Raw genomic sequence first — 17,682 nt, forward strand, 5'->3', positions numbered from 1 at the left:
ATGCTCATCCCTATTCACTTAGAGCTAGACTTGGGGGCTTGATCCCTACATCATTAGCTTACCTAGCCTAAGAGTCACCATCATTTGACTCTTCTAAAAATAATATTTTCCCACTCACTTACCTCTTGCGGCCTAGCTTTAGTGTCACTTTCACACACTGCACAGATACATAACCAAATATACTTCCCTTAGGAACCCTTTGTCATGGAATCTTAACACAACGCTGAAGCATGCCTTATCATATCAAAATCGCTCATCAATCATAATCGTCATTGCATCACGAAGTATGAAGTGCTTAGCCTCCGTTCCTAAGTTACCCAAATGCTTTCAATAAGTCAACCATTGAGATAGCGTAGGATGGATTAATCCTTGCACCTTGAGAGATAATATCAAACAACATTTGACTAAGCTCATTCAACATGCATCTTCAAACTTTCGATTCTCTTTCGCGTCTTTTTTTTTCGGGAGAAAGTCGGTACCCTCCACAAAAATGACGGAAATTTGTTTCTTTTTTGCATTTCCGAGTCGCACAATCATAATACAATGCACACACGGATCATGAGTCACATGTGTCATTTCGCTTCGAGTCAAGTCAATCTCGAGTCAGTCAATCATATCGAGTCAAGTTTATACCTTGAGTCGTGTCAAGTCGATGAGTCAAGCAATGCTAAACCTTAGGTCAACCCTAAGATAATTAAAAAGATTGGCAAAGTTCTATAGTCAAAATAAATACAGGTGCAGCAGAGTAGGGAGGATCCTACTCCAATTCCTGGCACCAGAAATATCTCAGCAACGACAGAGCTCGAAGCCTCTCAGAAAGGTGATTTCGACCTCATGCAGGAATTTCGGGTTCCTTGGTACGCCAGTTAACCCCTATAAGCAATTTGACATGATTAGTATCGGTTTGATTACAATTGCAATAAGTGATTGACCTGAAAAAAAAAGTCGTCTCACTTAGCTTAAGCGCCTAAAACACTGGCTCATTACAATCGGTTCAAAAGAAAGCACTTAAACGACAATATTTCCAAATATGGATTGTCGCGCATTCTTCTTAAACGACAATTTTTCCAAAAATTGGATTGTCATCCCCAACTGACAATATTTCCAAAAATGGATTGTCGTGCATCTTCTTCAACGACAATTTTTCCAAGATTGGATTGTCATCTCTGGCAAAGTTATTAGCGTGGATTGTCGTGCTCCTTCTTTGTTTGGCAAGTTTTTCCAAGTTCGGATTGTCACACATTCATAGATCGCTGGCAAGTTTTCCGAGATTGGATTGTCATACACCTAGTTCCCTATGGAAAAATTTCCCAAAGGATTGTCGTAGGTCTCTACTCATCATAAATTTCGGCAAAAGTTCCTCAACGTGGATTGTCTTCAGCAAGTGGCAAATTTTCCCGAAGTGGATTGTCGGTCGACTCTTTCTTGCAAATGTTCCAAGACGCGGATTTTCAATAGTGGCAATATTTTCCCAAAAGGATTGTCGCATAGCGTTGGCAAATTTCCAAGGTGGATTGCTTTCAAGAGTTATATTCCAAGATGTGGATTGTTGATCGTAGCAAAGTTCTTATGAAAGATTGTTACGAAGCATTGACAACTTTCCCTAAATCGGATTGTCATACATCATACAAGGGTTGTGTTGGCAACTATTCCCAAATAAAAGAGGATTACTGACATACTGGTTCACAAGCAGCAAAGCGCCGACGTACTGGCATAGCATCATTAAGGATAAAAGCAGTGATCTTTTCGAAGACTATCACAGCGGAAATTGGAGTCATATAAAAAAGAAGCTCTTTGTTCAGAGACGTGTGAACATATCCAAAAGAAGCTCTTTGTTCAGAGACAAGTGAACATCGAAACAGCAAGGTGGCATTCCCTAGATTGTGGAGAGTTGTCACAAACAACTGAGGATTGTTTCTAGAGAAGCAATCTTTAATAGTATTCCCTTGGATGTGGAATACTATCATAGCGGAGGAGGATCGTTTTAGGCGAAGCAATCTTCTAATTTGGAAGCAGTTACGGGCGTAGCGGTTTTCAAGCGGGATGAAATATTCTAGCTTGTAGGAGGTCATCAAAACAACAGTAAAGCGGCAGCAATCGGTTACTTTCAGAGACGTGTGCTCGACAGTGCAAGATATGCGTTTCTTAACTCTTTTATCTGTTTAACTAATGCTAGTTTTGCAGGTATCGACGTTACAAGAGTGATTTAGAATTGCAGAACGTTCAGAATCATTCTCCGTCCCTATCGATACTTTGACTTTTGTTTTCGAAACTAGCGTTTCTCCAAACTCAGTCAAAAAGGGGGCTTCTGTAGACACCCATTTGTGTCTCCCCAAAACCAAACCCGGTGATGAGTACCTTTCACGTCGAATCATAATCGAATGAAGCGAAAGTGTGGAAAGTTTAGTGTTGCGGATAGTTTTGATTTCTTTTCTCTTCTCTTTGTTTTTTAAAAACTTATTTTAAGAAAACAGCCAATCCAGTTTGGTTGGTCCATGATATGGGTCCAATAATAGTGTAGTTGGATGGGTCTTGACAAGAGCTTTCCAACGATATATTATAAGCCCAATTCCGATGAATATTGAGGAAGTTATGGCCAATTTACTAAACTGGGCCCGGTCTGAGCCTTATATGCGGCCAATGATCTAGGGGAGGGCCTAATATGATTTATCATTCCTAATGCAATTAGGAATGGTTTTAGTCTTGTAGATTCTTCTAGAAGGTTCTTTTCATTCCTAATTCAATTAGCATTGATAAATTGACTTTTGTTGACTTTTCAGAGTTTTAATTAAAATCAAAGAGCATTTTCGAGGAAAAGATACGATTTTATCCTCCAGTAAGGCAAATTTATCTGATTTTCGAAAACGCGTCAAAAACAGGACTAGCGCCTGACGCCAGGCATTGGCGCCTGGCACTAGGACTGGCGCCAGGCGCTGGCATTGGCGCCAGCTCTGTTTTAGGTGCGCCAGCTCTGTTTTAGGTGCGCCAGATGCTCTGTTTTGATATTTTATCTTTTTGGCTGATTTTCTCTATAAATAACGTATTAAAAACTCCGTTTTAATTCACCTACAATCAGTTTTCATTCGCTCATTCTCATCAAGATTTCTATAATCATTCATCCATCTCTCTCTCTTCTAAAACTTGATTTTTACATACAAAATTCCGCATTCGCGAGATCTAGAAACACCTAGCCATATTCGAAGTTGCCTTCGCTCTAGACGTGAAAGGTTTTGATTTATGAGGGTTTGGTCCCAAATCTCTATTTCAATTATTTAATTTAATTGTTTTGATTATTATTTTCTTTGAAGTTACTAACGTGTGTATTTTTTTATTAGAAAGAGATAAGAGCCATCAAAGTAAGTGCTTTAATGGTTTTAATTGATATTATGATGTAGAAATCATGTTTATATTGTTACATTCCTAGTATCATACTTAGGGAAAACGTTATAATTTCAAATATGCTTATTATGATTCCTTCGATGCTTCCTATGTTCTTCCTAATATTTATGATTGTTAGTATCATGTTAGGGTTAAAGATTTGATTTTTATTGCTTAGTGACATGCTAGGGTTTGTTATTAATCTTGTTAGTATCATGCCTAGGATCTTGCTATTATTATTATGCTTTAATATTAACATGAACATGATTATGATTATAATTGTTATAATTTATGATGATTATGAATATTATTATTATTATTATTATTATTATTATTATTTTGATGATGATTATTTTATTTATGATTATTATTATAATTATTATTGATTATTATTATGTTGCTTGATATATATTTATTATTTATTGCTTGATCACACCTTTTATGCATGTTTAAAGGGAATTTGTACTTGTAATCACGCTTAATAAGATAATTAATAATCTTGTTTAGGGTTAATGTGATTATAATTTCAAGTGATCGCCAATAATAGATTTATTTGTGCATTAATATTTAACCAACATAGATAAATAGGTTTAGGGTTAATCCTATTGATTGCATGTTAATTAAAAAGCGCACATGAATACGATCTGAACAAAGTAGAGGCCTATTATTAGGGCAGGTTCCTAAAACTTGTTGACGACTCTTTTGCTCTATCTTCTTCCCTTTTGGACGCCACCGTACTTTAGTGTATGATTACAGTGGGGTTCAAGCTAGGGGTTAACGCTTCAAATTTATTCCCTACACCAACATAATCCAATTAAAAACCCAAATTTATATACCAAATTAAAACCCTAAATTTACGGGTTCGTTTGGCATTGTTACGGTTTTCAGTTTTTTGGTTTTTCGTATTTTAAAAGTGTGTGATATATGTCATATAATGAATAAAAAATTAGTCAAACTTATTAAAATCATGCTAATTTTGAAAACTGACAACAGAAAAGTGAAAACACCTTTTTTCTTATTTCCTGTTTTTGGTTTTTTGTTTTCATAAAAACTAAAAACTTTAAACAAAAAAACAATGCCAAACAAGACCCAATTAAAAACCCAAATTAGCATACCGCAATTAAAACCCCAAATTAGCATACCCCAATTAAAACTCCAACTTAGCATACCTGAAATCTTGCCAATTTCAATGCGAAAGTAAAGTATCTTGTCTTCGATCGCGGAAGCGATTGTGGGATATAAATTCGAATCAATTTCGAAATATCTTAGAAAAGATGGATTCATTAAACAAGAAATTTGGTGAGTTGAGCTATTCATACCTCCAGCTTAATGACAATATGCTTATTATGAAAAAGAGTGTATGTATGTAGCTTTAATTCTTCTGGTAATGTTGATATTCGACCTTTGTTTGAGCTTTTCATTGCCTCTGTCATTCGAAGGAGACAACAGGGGGCTTAGACAATAATTTTGGCGTTAACAGTTCACAGGGCGTTTGGCAAATGGGATTGAGAATTTGGGGAATATAGGGTGGGAGTGGGAATGAGAATTAATACGTGGAAATTCATGAAATAATCCCAATTTTTTATTTGGCATATTTTGGAAATAAGATTGAGATATTTTAAATCCTATATCTAGTATGTGGGAATAATAGAGGGTTTAAAAGAAAAATTTACAAAATTGCCCTTTTATTATCATATGCCACAAAAATACGGAGTATATGCCCCAAACAAGGGTAGTATTGTCTTTTTAACAATTTAGTGAATTCCCCCCAAAATATTACTTGCCACCCCCAAGTAATAAAAGTAGGGAATACAAGTTAATTATTCCCAAGCCCATTCCCATTTTATATTAATTCCCACCAACCAAACATGAGTTTACAAAGATTAGAGATTATTATTCTCATTCCCAACCCATAAACCCACTTACCAAACAGCCCGTCATTGTTGAACAAAGTGGGAATAAAAGCATATGAATTTCCTTGGAGGGGGTATGGGTGTGGGAGTGGGGCTGCTTTAAAGGGGTGGGGGTTTTGGAAGGGGTTGCTGTGAATGGGGCTGTCAGGAATAGGTGTGGTTTATGATTGAAGTTCATGGAGTGAAGAAGAAAATGGAAGAAGGTAATTTAATGGGCCCCACAAACGAAAATGTTAACAATTTTATTTTTTATTTTTTATTTTTTTTTTGTTTTTGGATGGTGGTAAAATAAAATAAAATTTTACTCCCTCCGTCCCAAAAAGAACGACCCATTTGGGTTGATTACGCGGATATTAAGGAAGTTAAGTAAAAAGAAGTAAAAGTATATTGGAAAGATAAATTTACATGGGGTTTGTAAAAAAATAGAGAGAGAAAGTTATAAAATAACATGGAAAATCAAAATTTTATATGGGGAAGCTAATTTTGCACAAATATTGTTGCAAATTGGTGGTGTTTTAATGCAAATGGGTCATTCTTTTTGGGACAAAGTTTTGGCCAAATGAGTCGTTCTTTTTGGGACGGAGGGAGTAGATGGGTAGTAAAAATCAAAGTAGTGTATTTTAATGGTAGCAAAATTCAAAATTTCTTAAAATAAATAAAGTTAAAAAATAAAATTAAAATAAATAAATAAAATTAAAAAACACCTTATCTCTCCTCCTTCCTCCCCCATTGCCTTCTCTGGTTCCCCACCACGACCACCACCAACCAGCCAGTAGTCCACGACGCCGGCATCACTACCTCCCCTTCCCCCCCTCTGTATCGCCGCCTCCCTGCCCACCTTCCCGCTTCCTCTTCCGTGCGCACTTCACGCACTCAACAGAGCCGACCTGCAACTCTACCAACAATAGCCCGCTGCCACCACGTCTAGCTCAACCCCTTTCCCCCCGAGCGCCGGTGCTTCCCCGACCACCTTCCTGTTCCTCTTCAATCACCATGCAAACCAGCCAAAATCCCCCAAATCCCAAACCATAACCCTAACATTCGAAATCAACCACGAAATTAGCGACAAAATCAACCACAAAATCGGCGCGAGAGAAGAGAGGTTGATGGAGGCCTGTTTGGGTGCGGTCATTTGGTGATTGCCGCGCTTTGGGGAAAGTGGGTTGGCTGGCTGCAGCTATCGTTGGGTGGCATTGTTTTTGATTTTATTTTTGTTTTTTTTTATTCTTAATATTTTATTTTGATTTTTTTTCTACTTTTTAACCAATCCGGTTGTGACATGTGTGCAAGTAATCCCAAGTCAGCAAGGTTTACCTCTTCAACCGGTTTCAAGTCACTTGGGGGCGATAAAAATTAATAGGGTGCAAAGTTGAGAGTGATAGGGAATAAACTAAAGTTGAGATTAATATTAGCAGATGAGTCAAAGTTTGAATTACACTACAAGAATACGCGTGTTTACCGATGGAAAATACCGATGGCCACTAAAATCCATCGGTAAAAATATTATTTCCGATGGTTTTCATCCATCGGTAAAATCTTATTTTTTAAAAGAAAATTAATTTTTTTTACCGATGGTTAAAAGCCATCGGTAAAATAAAAATACCGATGGCTTTATACCATCGGTATTTTCTTAAAATAATAAAAAAAAATTAGAGGAAACCCTTTATTCTTTCACTTTCTCTTTCTTCCTCCGCCCCCTTTCATTTTCTCTTTCTTCCTCCTTCATTCACGCTTCTCCTCTTCTTCTTCTCTCTCCTCTTCTATCTCCTCTATCCTCTCATTCTTTCTTCTCTCTCCTCTTCTTCTCTCTTCTATCTTCACCTTTAATTTTCCTCTTCTCCTTCTCTTCTCTGACTTTCCTCCTCCCTTCTCTGCACAATTTTTTAGGGTTACCACCATCACCGTCACGAGGTTACGGTTTTTTTGGTCAAACTCGACCATGAAAATTCCAGATCTAGAATTTTCATGGTCGAGTTTAGCCATTTAAACCCAAAAAAGAAGAAATTTGAAAGGTATGTGGATTTTTTGTTTAATTTTGTAAGTTAATTTTTTTTGTGGATTTATTTGTGTGGTTTTTGTGGGTTTAATTTTCTACCATTTTCGTGGTGTATTTGTTGAATTTCGTGTGTTTGTTGTTTTTTAACTTAAATTTTCATCAATGTTTGATTTTTTGTTTATTTTTCTGGTTTCTTTGGGGGTTGATTTTTGTGGGTTGTTTAGTGTTGATTTTTAGGGTGTTTCGGGTGGTGGTTGGTGGTGTTGAGTGGTTTACGGCGGTGGTGGTAGGTGGAACAGGGTTGTGGTGATGGTTGGCGGTGCTTAGTGGCTTACGGCGGCGGTGTTGGGTGGGTAGGCAAGGGGTGGGTGTAGGCAGGGCCGTACGCAGGGGGGGTGGGTAGGCAGGGGCCGTAGGCAGGGGGTGGGTAGGCAGGGCCGTACGCAGGGGGGTGGGTAGGCAGGGGTTTTAATTTTTTTTTTATTTTTTTTTAATAAAATTACCGATGGCCAAAAGCCATCGGTGATCCAAATATACCGATGGCTTTGACCATCGGGAACAAAACACCGATGGCTTTTGCCATCGGGATTTAAAAAGGCTCCGACAGTTCGTAACCATCGGTAAAACCATCGGTATTAAGTTTACCGATGGTTTTTCCATCGGTATTTTTGATTTTCCCGACGTATTATAATCCGATGGTTTTTTACCGATGGCAGCCATTGGTAAATGATGTACCGATGGTTTTTTACAATTTTACCGATGGATTTTGGCCATCGGTAAATGGATCATTTCTAGTAGTGTTAATGGTGACAATTTTTCCTTTTAATAATATCCATTTTTTATAATTTTACAATGTCGAGAATTAGAGATATTAATCGTTAAAAAAGTGTGTTGGCAAGCATGATAATAGCATGGTGTTAACTTAATAAAAACTGAGGCTCGAACGTTGAACTGGGTTAGTTCTGTAAAATATAATGTTAATAAAATTAAAGAGAATAACTCTCCATTGTCTTAGCTTGGAATTGTTGGGGCTAATACTCTTTATTCATTTCTTCAAGCTACATTATTATTATTTTATGTGTGTATATATAGAATGAACATATATTACTATTGGCTAAGATGGTCGGAAGTATGATCTTATATCCACTAGCTTCAATTAAAGATGGGCAACCGGCCGTGCCGTGCCGTCGCGGGCTGTGCCGCGGTGGTGGGCATGCCGTGTTGTGCCAAAATTTGGCACACCCCAGCCCACGATACGGCCCACGTGCTTGGAGGGTCGTGCTTTACCGGGTCGCGTGCACGTATATATATACATATATATATATATATACATATATATATATATATACATATATATATATATATATATATATATATATATATATATATATATATATAGTACAACTTAATTTTATATAAATAATGTTATTAATTTATGTTTATGTTAATGTTAATATATTTTGTTTTGAACAACTTTATTTTAATTAATGTTATATAAATTATTTATCTAATTATGTTTAAGTTTATATAAATAATTTTATTAATTTAGCAAAAAACAACATTGTATATAATAAAAAAAATTACGAGTGCGATAAGCCAAAAAATAAAAAATAACTTATTTTATTATATGCCGGTAGCCGGTACGATAAATCGATAATACAAATAATTAATGATAATTAAAAATCGTACAATAATTGGTGAATAAGTTCATTTATTATACGGAATAATTAATAACTTCGTTTATGTTAATGTTAATGCCGTGCCGGCGTGCCGACCACCGTGCCTGTGCCGAATCCACAATCTGCGTTAACAGCACGGCCCACGACCCAAGGTGGGCCGCCGGGCCGTGCCGGGCACGTGCCGCCGACGTGCCTCGCATGGGTCCTATACTAGTTTTAAAGTAATTTCATATATGAATGAATTTATTATTTTGTATTACGGAGTACCTTTATTTTTAATCAAAATTTATTAATATTTTAGGTTATTTGTTTATGAAAGAAAATAAACGCCAAATAAATAGGAATATAATTGTTATAAAGATATAAAAGAGTTGAAGTAAAATTATTACAATATTTTTCGTTCCTAAAAAAAATAAAAAATATTATTTTAGTTCTATTATACAGATATATTCTACAAAAAGTTGTCTAAAAAGAAGGGGGAGGGAAAAAATAGCACTTGAATGTGACATGTTTCACTCTCGCTGGGTGTTTTAGTATTAAGTTATTGATATATTTTTGAAACAAAGCCACCGTGGCCTTAACTTTCATTCATAGGAAGATCTTGTTGAAGAAGTTACGATGCTCCGAGGATAATCAGACAACCAAATTGTACTACTAGTTCCCCTAGCACACAATGCGCTAGTTCATGGACAACCTTATTTCCTTCCTATGAACAAAGCTCCAAGAAACCGACTATAACAAGTTACAAACATGATAAATATCATCAAAAATAATATGAAAGCTGTTGTTATATAATTTTGAATTTTTAATGTTATCTAAATTGGTAGATAATTATCATATGAAATATTCATCACTCGTAATAAACGCCACAAATAAAGCATGCACTCTAGGACATGAATATAAAACATGAATTAGTAGTCAACTGGTCACATGTAATTAGTGTACTCCTCAAATTAGATCCTACTTAGACGCTAAGCTCGTGACTAGATCTAATTCTATGATTACAATCAACTTATTAATCAAGAGTTTAGTAACGTAGTATTCTATATAGTAAACTTAAACTTTCCTTAATCACTAAGGTTATAGAAGTTAATTATATCTTAATACTTCATCAATACTTTATTCTTTAAAATAATACAAGTCAACTAACTATCCAACCTAGCTACGAACAAACTGAGTTAAGCCTATAAATTTATCCATCTATAATCTTAGGAGCATCCAACTTAGCTCATTTGTTTGCTTTGTTTTTCGGTTTTACAAGAGTTAACTAAAATCTCTAGCTCTTCTTCTTCTAAATTTCTAATTTATTTCCAAACATGAATCCCCAATAATTAAAAAAAAAAAAAAAAAATCCCAATTTCTCTAGCTTTTTATATGTTATTGTTAAAATCATCCCTTTTAAGAAAAAAACAAGCATTCAATCTAATAGTATAAAATCCAATTGAATCTTGGGCATCAATCACTCACTCAAACTTTTGGTTGCGTTAGTCCTTTAGACACACACAATCAATTCAACGCAAGTAGAACGTACTTGAATTCCAGTATGTTCAGACGTAATTACCAGGAAGAGTGTAAAAAATGGGAGGTGTGGAAGAAGAAAACTGATCGTGAGATGCAGAAGTTGAAATGGGATTTAGGGGAGACAGAGCGTAAAAAGCAGGAAGAGTTGAAGAAGTGTCAAGAGTATTGGATTCAAAAGTATAACACTTTGTTGATGGAGGCAGAGCAGAAAAGGCAAAGAGAGTGGAGTAAGAATCAATTAGAGATGGCTAAAACTAACAAGTTGTTGGAGTTTGAGCGTAAGAAATTCGAAGACTCGAAAAAGGAAAGATTTGAGATAGCAAAATTTAAAAATATAATGTGTGAGGCAGAGGCTAAGAATAAAGAAGAATTGAAGAAGAAACAAGAATTGATAGAAAAATTAAACAACATGTTAGGAGAGGTAGAAAGTAACAAGCGGGGAGAGTTGAAGAAGAAACAAGATGAGGTAGAAAAGTTGAAGAAGACGTTAGGGGATACAGAGCGCAAAGCGAATGAAGAGTTGAAGAGGAAACAAGATGAGGTAGAAAGAATGAATAAGATGTTAGGGGAGGTAGAGCATAAAAAGTGGGAGGAACTGAAGAAAAAACAGGATGATAAAGAAAAAATGAAAAGAGATGTAATTGAGGTAGAATCTACATTACGAGGAAAGTTGATGGAGAAACAAGTTGAGATCGATATATTGAAAAGGGAGAAGGGGGAGATAGCTCGTAAAAATATAGAAATGTTGAAGAAGAAACAAGATGAGATTGACAAGTTGGAGGATGAGTCGACTGTAGAAAAATTTAAGGAGTTGAAGAAGACATATGATGAAAAGATTGTTGAATTGAAACAGAAGTATAAAGAGTTAGTTGTATTGATGAAAAAAGAGCGGGAAAAATTGAGCACTAAACAAGACGAGTTAGAGGTTAAAAAAAAAGAGAACAAGGATCTAGAGGAAGAGCTCAAAATATATGTATTTAACAGAAGTGTGGGTTGCACTATGGAATTCTATTACAATATGGCAAAAAATATGCAAACCGATTTACCTCGTTGAAAAATTACATTCTTCAATATGAAAGCAAATGCAAGTATCTGGCCACCATCACTCGATCTAAGTATGTCAATCATACCGTTGAGTCCGGTGGAGTCAGTTGAGTCACTTCCAAATTTCTGGTTTAATTGTATTCCATCACACAATCCTGAAGACTTCGATCGAGACAATTGGCGAGTACTTCGTTGCGCAATCCCATCTATAGACGGCATCATGAATGTCAAAAGATGTGTCATAGCTTATTACGATGGTAGTAACAGTAATCAAACCGAAGTCAAGAATGGAATCGATAGGATTGTCATACCTATTCCATGTTTTCCTCAACACATTTCTAACTATCACCCTCTTAAAGTGCACAATATCGTGGGAGTCGGCACTCGTTTATCAGTCTATTTGAGTGATAATGAGTAAGTCAATCTTGGGTGAATTGAAGATGGCAATGTTGGTAAGCTTGTTAATATTCCAGCATTTCATGGAATTGGTGGCTAATTACATAGTTAGGAGCACGTGTCATTTCATTGATGAATTCATGTATTGTTTCAGTCTATTGAATTCATGATAATTGGACGTACTATGTTGTAACTCTTGTAAACACAGAGCAAATTGTTTTTTTATTTTTATTTTTTATTTTTTTCATTATGAAGAGTAATATCATTAATAAAGAGTCATACTGCATCTTCAATAATAATAATATTTGTAAACCACATATCCTAAGAAAATAACATAACTTTTACAATCAAAATCATAACTATTTTGCATATCCGGCATAGCTCACATTATACCGCTTCAAACTTGACGCGAGCAGTGATTTTCGATGTCTTTGCATATTTTCAAGTAGAGAATAAGAGAATTAAATCGAAGAAAAAAGGGTAAGAAATAGTCTAAATTCCAAAGAAAGTAGACTATTTCCGGCCTAAATGGCCAAGAAAGTTAAAAACCCTAAAGATCTAGAGGAAAGAAAAGAGAAAAGAGAAAAGAGAGAAGAGGTAAGCGGCTATCAAAAAAATTTTTAGCTAATAAATTTAATTCAAAAAAGTTGTAGGATATCATATATAAGAAAGTTGTAGGCTATTAAAAGGCTTTCGATGGGACAATGGAAGAGGAGACTGCGCCTAGGCCATTGATCGGTGAGGAGGTTTATGCTCGAGTTAAGGGTATACGAACGGTGTTTGGAAAATCAGAAAAAAGGAGGGTCTCAACTGCTCTCTTTAAAAAAGAATCAATCTTTTGGAAACTTCCGTACTGGAAAGAACATGACATTAGGAATTGCCTTGATGTGATGCATATAGAGAAGAATGTGTGTGATGCACTTGTGGGAACGTTGATGAATATTCAAGGCAAAAAAAGGATGGAAAGTGTGCATGGTTAGATTTGCAAGAGATGGGGGTTCGTCCAGAATTATGGCCTCAGGATAAGGTTAGAAAGGGAAAGGAACCAGAAAAGGAAAATGTAAATTTTTTGAAAACAAGAAAGGGGAAGAGCAAGGAAAAGGGAAAAGCCACGCATACGTCAAAGAAGAAAGATGAGGGTAAAGGCAAGGATGAAAAAAATTATTTACCACTGGCTTGCTAGACATTGTCTGAAAGAATTAGGTCTTCGATAAGTGCAATTACTAGATATATCAAGGATCACTATTATGGAGATAATAAGTTCATTCTTTTGGATCGTCATTGTATAGTGCTAGATATGACAAATGATCTTTGGGCTAGTTAAATAGTCCAAAGCCCAATAGAGTGGATCCTATGAGGTCACACAACAAGAATATTGGGTCAAACAAGTAATAGGCCCATTAATGGGCTTTATGAGGATATGACAAGCCATGTAAGGAGTAGGGTTAGTGTAGTTTGAATTGGGTTAAGCGTTTAGTTTGGGCTTCACATGGACTCTAATTATATATATGATATGAAAATAGAGGTCATGCCTAGGGTTGATATATAGGTCATAATTTATCCATAAAGTAAATTGCTTGTGAAGCAAGCAACCAAACACCCTGACCCCTCTCTTTCACACGCCTCTCTCTTTCTCCCCTTTGTCTGTACAGTACGGACCACCCAAGTAAGGTGGTTGCTCACTGTGGTACTAGTGGTGGTTCGTGGCTCATTCATTCCAGTCTTCTCCGTTGAAGGTTGATTGAAGCGTTCAATCACGACTAATTACCATTAGTGGAGGTTTAATCTGTGCCCGTGGACCAAGTAGAGGAATCTTGTTTGGAGTTCTTTATTCCCATTGTTTTTGCTCGACCGCACGTGAAATCGCGCTTCAAAGGTACAATTATTATATGTTCTTTATGTGTTATGCAATGATCTTGGTTATTAGATACTTATGAATATGATACATGAAATTCCAATTAGAGTATTTAAAGTCCAACAGTGGTACCAGTTAGCCTATGCATGTACACATATTGAATTATTAACTCTTTGAATGTCCACAATTTTAATTCAATTAGGAGGGAGAATAATTTAATTATGGGTCAATTATTATTTTAAATGTGATTTAACATATGAAATTATTAAAAGTTGTTTAATTTGCTCAAAATTAGCCATCAAAAGATCCAAAATTTTTCCCTAAAAACATGAAAAATTCGAACCCCTATACCCTAATTTTCAAACATTTCTAAACTCTAAACCCTAAATTGTGATTTTTGTTTTTTGGTTTTGAATTCATTCAATTTCTATGTGATTTATGATTTTAATCTAGTTGATTTCATGTTAAGTTATGAATTTTTCATGATCAAATTATTTAATTTAATTAAGAGTTAAATTGAATTGGAGATTAATTTCATGAAAACCCTAATTTCAAGATTAAATACGATTTAATATTGAAATTAAATGGACCACATTAAAATTAATTTAATTTTAACAAAAGGTTTGTTTTATTTTAAATTAAAATAAAAAACGGCTATTTTTGGGTACGGCAACCGCGGCTGGGTGGCGTAGCCATGACAACTACCGCACTAGGTGGTCTAGGAGGGTGGGAGGGGCAAGGCTGGAGGCTCGGACAATAGGAGCAGCCACAGCAGTGCCGCGCAAGGAAGGCGTGTACTACTGATGCCCTTGCGTCGTTGCTGTGCAGCGTACACCGTAAGGTTTACGGCAACCGTGGCTGGCTTCGGCTGGCCGCACCACGGTGGTTGACGCAGTTTTTTTTTTAAAAAAAATTATTTTAGTTTGATAAAATCAGATTTCAAAATTTAAAATAAAAAGGATAAGTTTTTATTTTGAAAAGATAATTATCAAAATTAAAGTTGTTAATTGTGTTAAGTTTGGATAATTATTGAGCAAAAAGATTATATCTTGTCCTTCCGGATAAGTGCGCTTTTAGTGTATAGGCTTTTTCCTATGCTGCTTAATGAAATATAAGGTAAGATTTATTCGTCATTCTTATTATGTCCAAAAGTATTTCTCTATATCCGAGTCTCACAGTCAATAAATAGATGATTTCTAAAATCCATCCGAGCACGACCATGCATTTTCACAGTCTCGCTCTTTGAGAGGCGGCCTTGTAAACAACAAGGACATCTTCCCTATTTTTAGCACGCGGACATTCCTTGTCTTATAATGTAACTTCTCTTACTGAGAGGACCTAGCCACCCGAGTGTTGCTGTTATAATCACCTTTTACGGCAGACGTTTGACTAACATCAAAACGGACTAGTACTCAAACAAGAGAACTCACAATACTCATGGTCGAGGAAATAGGTTCCGATAGCTATAACGAGAACTATACTTCTGACGATTTTTAAATCTCTTAAATTATTCTCATAGGTCGATCCAGTATGGTTCTAAACACTACAAAAATTCGTTCGAATTGCGACCGTTTTTTTTTACGACTGTCATGAAAACGTTCTCAAAAATTGATATTTGCGACTGTTTTTAAAGCGGTCGCAAATTTGCGACCGTATTTGGGCTATAAAACGGTCACAAAGGTATTTAAATATATTTTTAAAATAAAATTCATGTGAAAAATTATTCAAAATTAAATTAATTCTGTTACGACGTTAGTAGTGGTCGCAATATGCGTTAATTACGACCGTTTGAGAAACGGTCGCAAAATTACGACTGCCATACTGGTCGCAAAACGCGTAAATAACGATCGTATGAGAAACGGTCGCAAAATTACGACCGCCATACCGGTCGCAAAAGTGTTTTTTTAAATAAAAAAAAGGGTATAAAAGGAGATCACCCAAACCCTAGTATTAGAAGCAGCCGTCTCACGCATCCTCTATGCTCTCTATCTCTCATCACACAACCTCTTCTCCTCTCTCTTTTCTCACACCCTTCTTATTTCTCTCTCTTCGCTTTCCTCTTTCCACCTCCCAGTGAACGACCCTCATCATCTCATGCATCCTCTTCTCTTCATCTTTTTCTCTTTCTCTCGCATCTCCTCTCTTCACTAACCCGAAATAGAACAACCACCGTCACAAGCAAAGCCCACTGTTAAAAGCAACACACGAAGTTTGGTGTTTATGGTCAAATTCGACCTTAAAAATTCCAAATCTGGAGTTTCTTGGTCGAATTTGACCATATTAACCTAAAGAGGAAGATAGATTATGAAAGGTATGTTTATTTTTCTAAAAATTTTGTTTATTTTCTAATTTTGTGGTTGAATTTCGTTTTCCGTTCGAATTTTCATGTTTGTTTGATTTTGTTATCGATTTTTGTTTGCGTTTCTGTTCGAATTCCTTTGATTTTGGTTTTATTTCTAGTTTTTGTTAATTTTGTTCGAATTTATTTTTTATTTGTTCGAATTTCATAGATTTTTGGTTTGATTTTGTGTTCAAAGTTGTCGAATTTAGGTTCAAATTTGTGGGTTTAATTGTTGAATTTAGGTTCGATTTATGAGGGTTTTATTTCGTTTTTGTTTGATTTTTTTGTAGAATTTTTTGTTCGAATTTGTGGGTTTAACTGTTGTGGGTTTTTTTTGGGTATAATTATTGGGTTGAATTTTTGGGCGATTTTTTTTATTTAATTCTTGTTCGTTTTTTGGTTTAATTTTTGAGCATTTTATTTGTGGGTTAAACTGTTTTGATAAATTTGGATTTTTGTTCGAAATTGTTTGATTGTTTGATGATGTAGGTGATTTTTTTTTTACTGTTTTTCTGGGTGGGTGGGTGGTGGTTGGTATTGGTGGTTGAAGGTGGGCGAAGGAAATTGTGGGTAGAGGGCGGCAGAGGCGGCTAGTGGTTGTTTAGGGTGGGCAGTGGTGGTGGTTTGGGTGGGATCTGGTTTGGGTGGATCTAGGTTAAGGGTGGGTGGGTTGGTCTTTTTTATTTTTTATTTTTTTTTTGTTTTTTTAATACTTTTAGCGACGGTTTATGACGGTCGCTAATTTCAATATTTTCGACCGTTTCATAAGGCGGTCGCAATTTTTAATATTTGCGACCGTTTTTTTAACGGTCGTTGAAAATAGTTAAAACGACCGTTAATTAAAAATCTGCGACCGTCAAATGGTCGTAATATTTTTTTTTGCGACCAAGATAATAACGAGCGCGATGTTGCGACCGTTGATGGTCGCAATTATGTTTTACGACCGTTTTCACTATTTTTTGCGATCGTTTGAGCCGGTCGCAATTTGGCCAATTTTTAGTAGTGAATCCAATACCACACTAGGTGAAAAAAGTGCTTTGGCAGCGGTTCAAACTCGGTCTAAGGCACCGGTTTGAACCGCTGCCTATGTGGGGGTGCCAAATACCCCCTTTTTAGCACCGGTTCAAAACCGGTGCCATATACCCAATTAGGCATCGGTTAACCGGGGCAAAAAATGAACCAAAATATTAATTTCATTGTTTTTGGCATCGGTTAACCGGTGCCAAAACTACCCAAAAATTATTATTATTATTTTTTTTTTGCCTTTTTTCACTTAAAAATTAAATCAACTAAAATAAATTAGAACATCAAAAAATAAATTAGAACAAGCGCAAAAGACAATGAAATATAACAATATATTCAACTGTTATTGTACAATACAAAAAAAAAAAAAACAATGAATTATAATCATACAATAAAATTCAACGTTAAATTGATATTGAAAAATACAAAAAAAAAAAATACAAATAAAAAATTATAACATCAAAAACAATATTCCAAAATCAAAGTCTTAAATCCTTGTGCATCAATTAACACCTGCATCAATTAAAGCCCAGAAA

At 35.6% G+C, this 17,682-nt stretch overlaps 1 protein-coding gene across 1 annotated transcript; it reads left to right on the plus strand.

The window, feature by feature from the left end:
- The first annotated feature begins 9,337 nt into the window (after window positions 1–9,337).
- On the plus strand, window positions 9,338–12,314 carry LOC110703829 (vicilin-like seed storage protein At2g18540). The gene has a single exon (XM_021881613.1). It carries the CDS (start codon window positions 10,510–10,512, stop codon window positions 11,539–11,541), a length of 1,032 nt encoding a protein of 343 aa, XP_021737305.1. The 5' UTR covers window positions 9,338–10,509; the 3' UTR covers window positions 11,542–12,314.
- Window positions 12,315–17,682: the final 5,368 nt, after the last annotated feature.

Source organism: Chenopodium quinoa, unplaced genomic scaffold (assembly GCF_001683475.1).
Source record: "Chenopodium quinoa cultivar QQ74 unplaced genomic scaffold, ASM168347v1, whole genome shotgun sequence".
Taxonomy (NCBI): domain Eukaryota; kingdom Viridiplantae; phylum Streptophyta; class Magnoliopsida; order Caryophyllales; family Amaranthaceae; genus Chenopodium; species Chenopodium quinoa.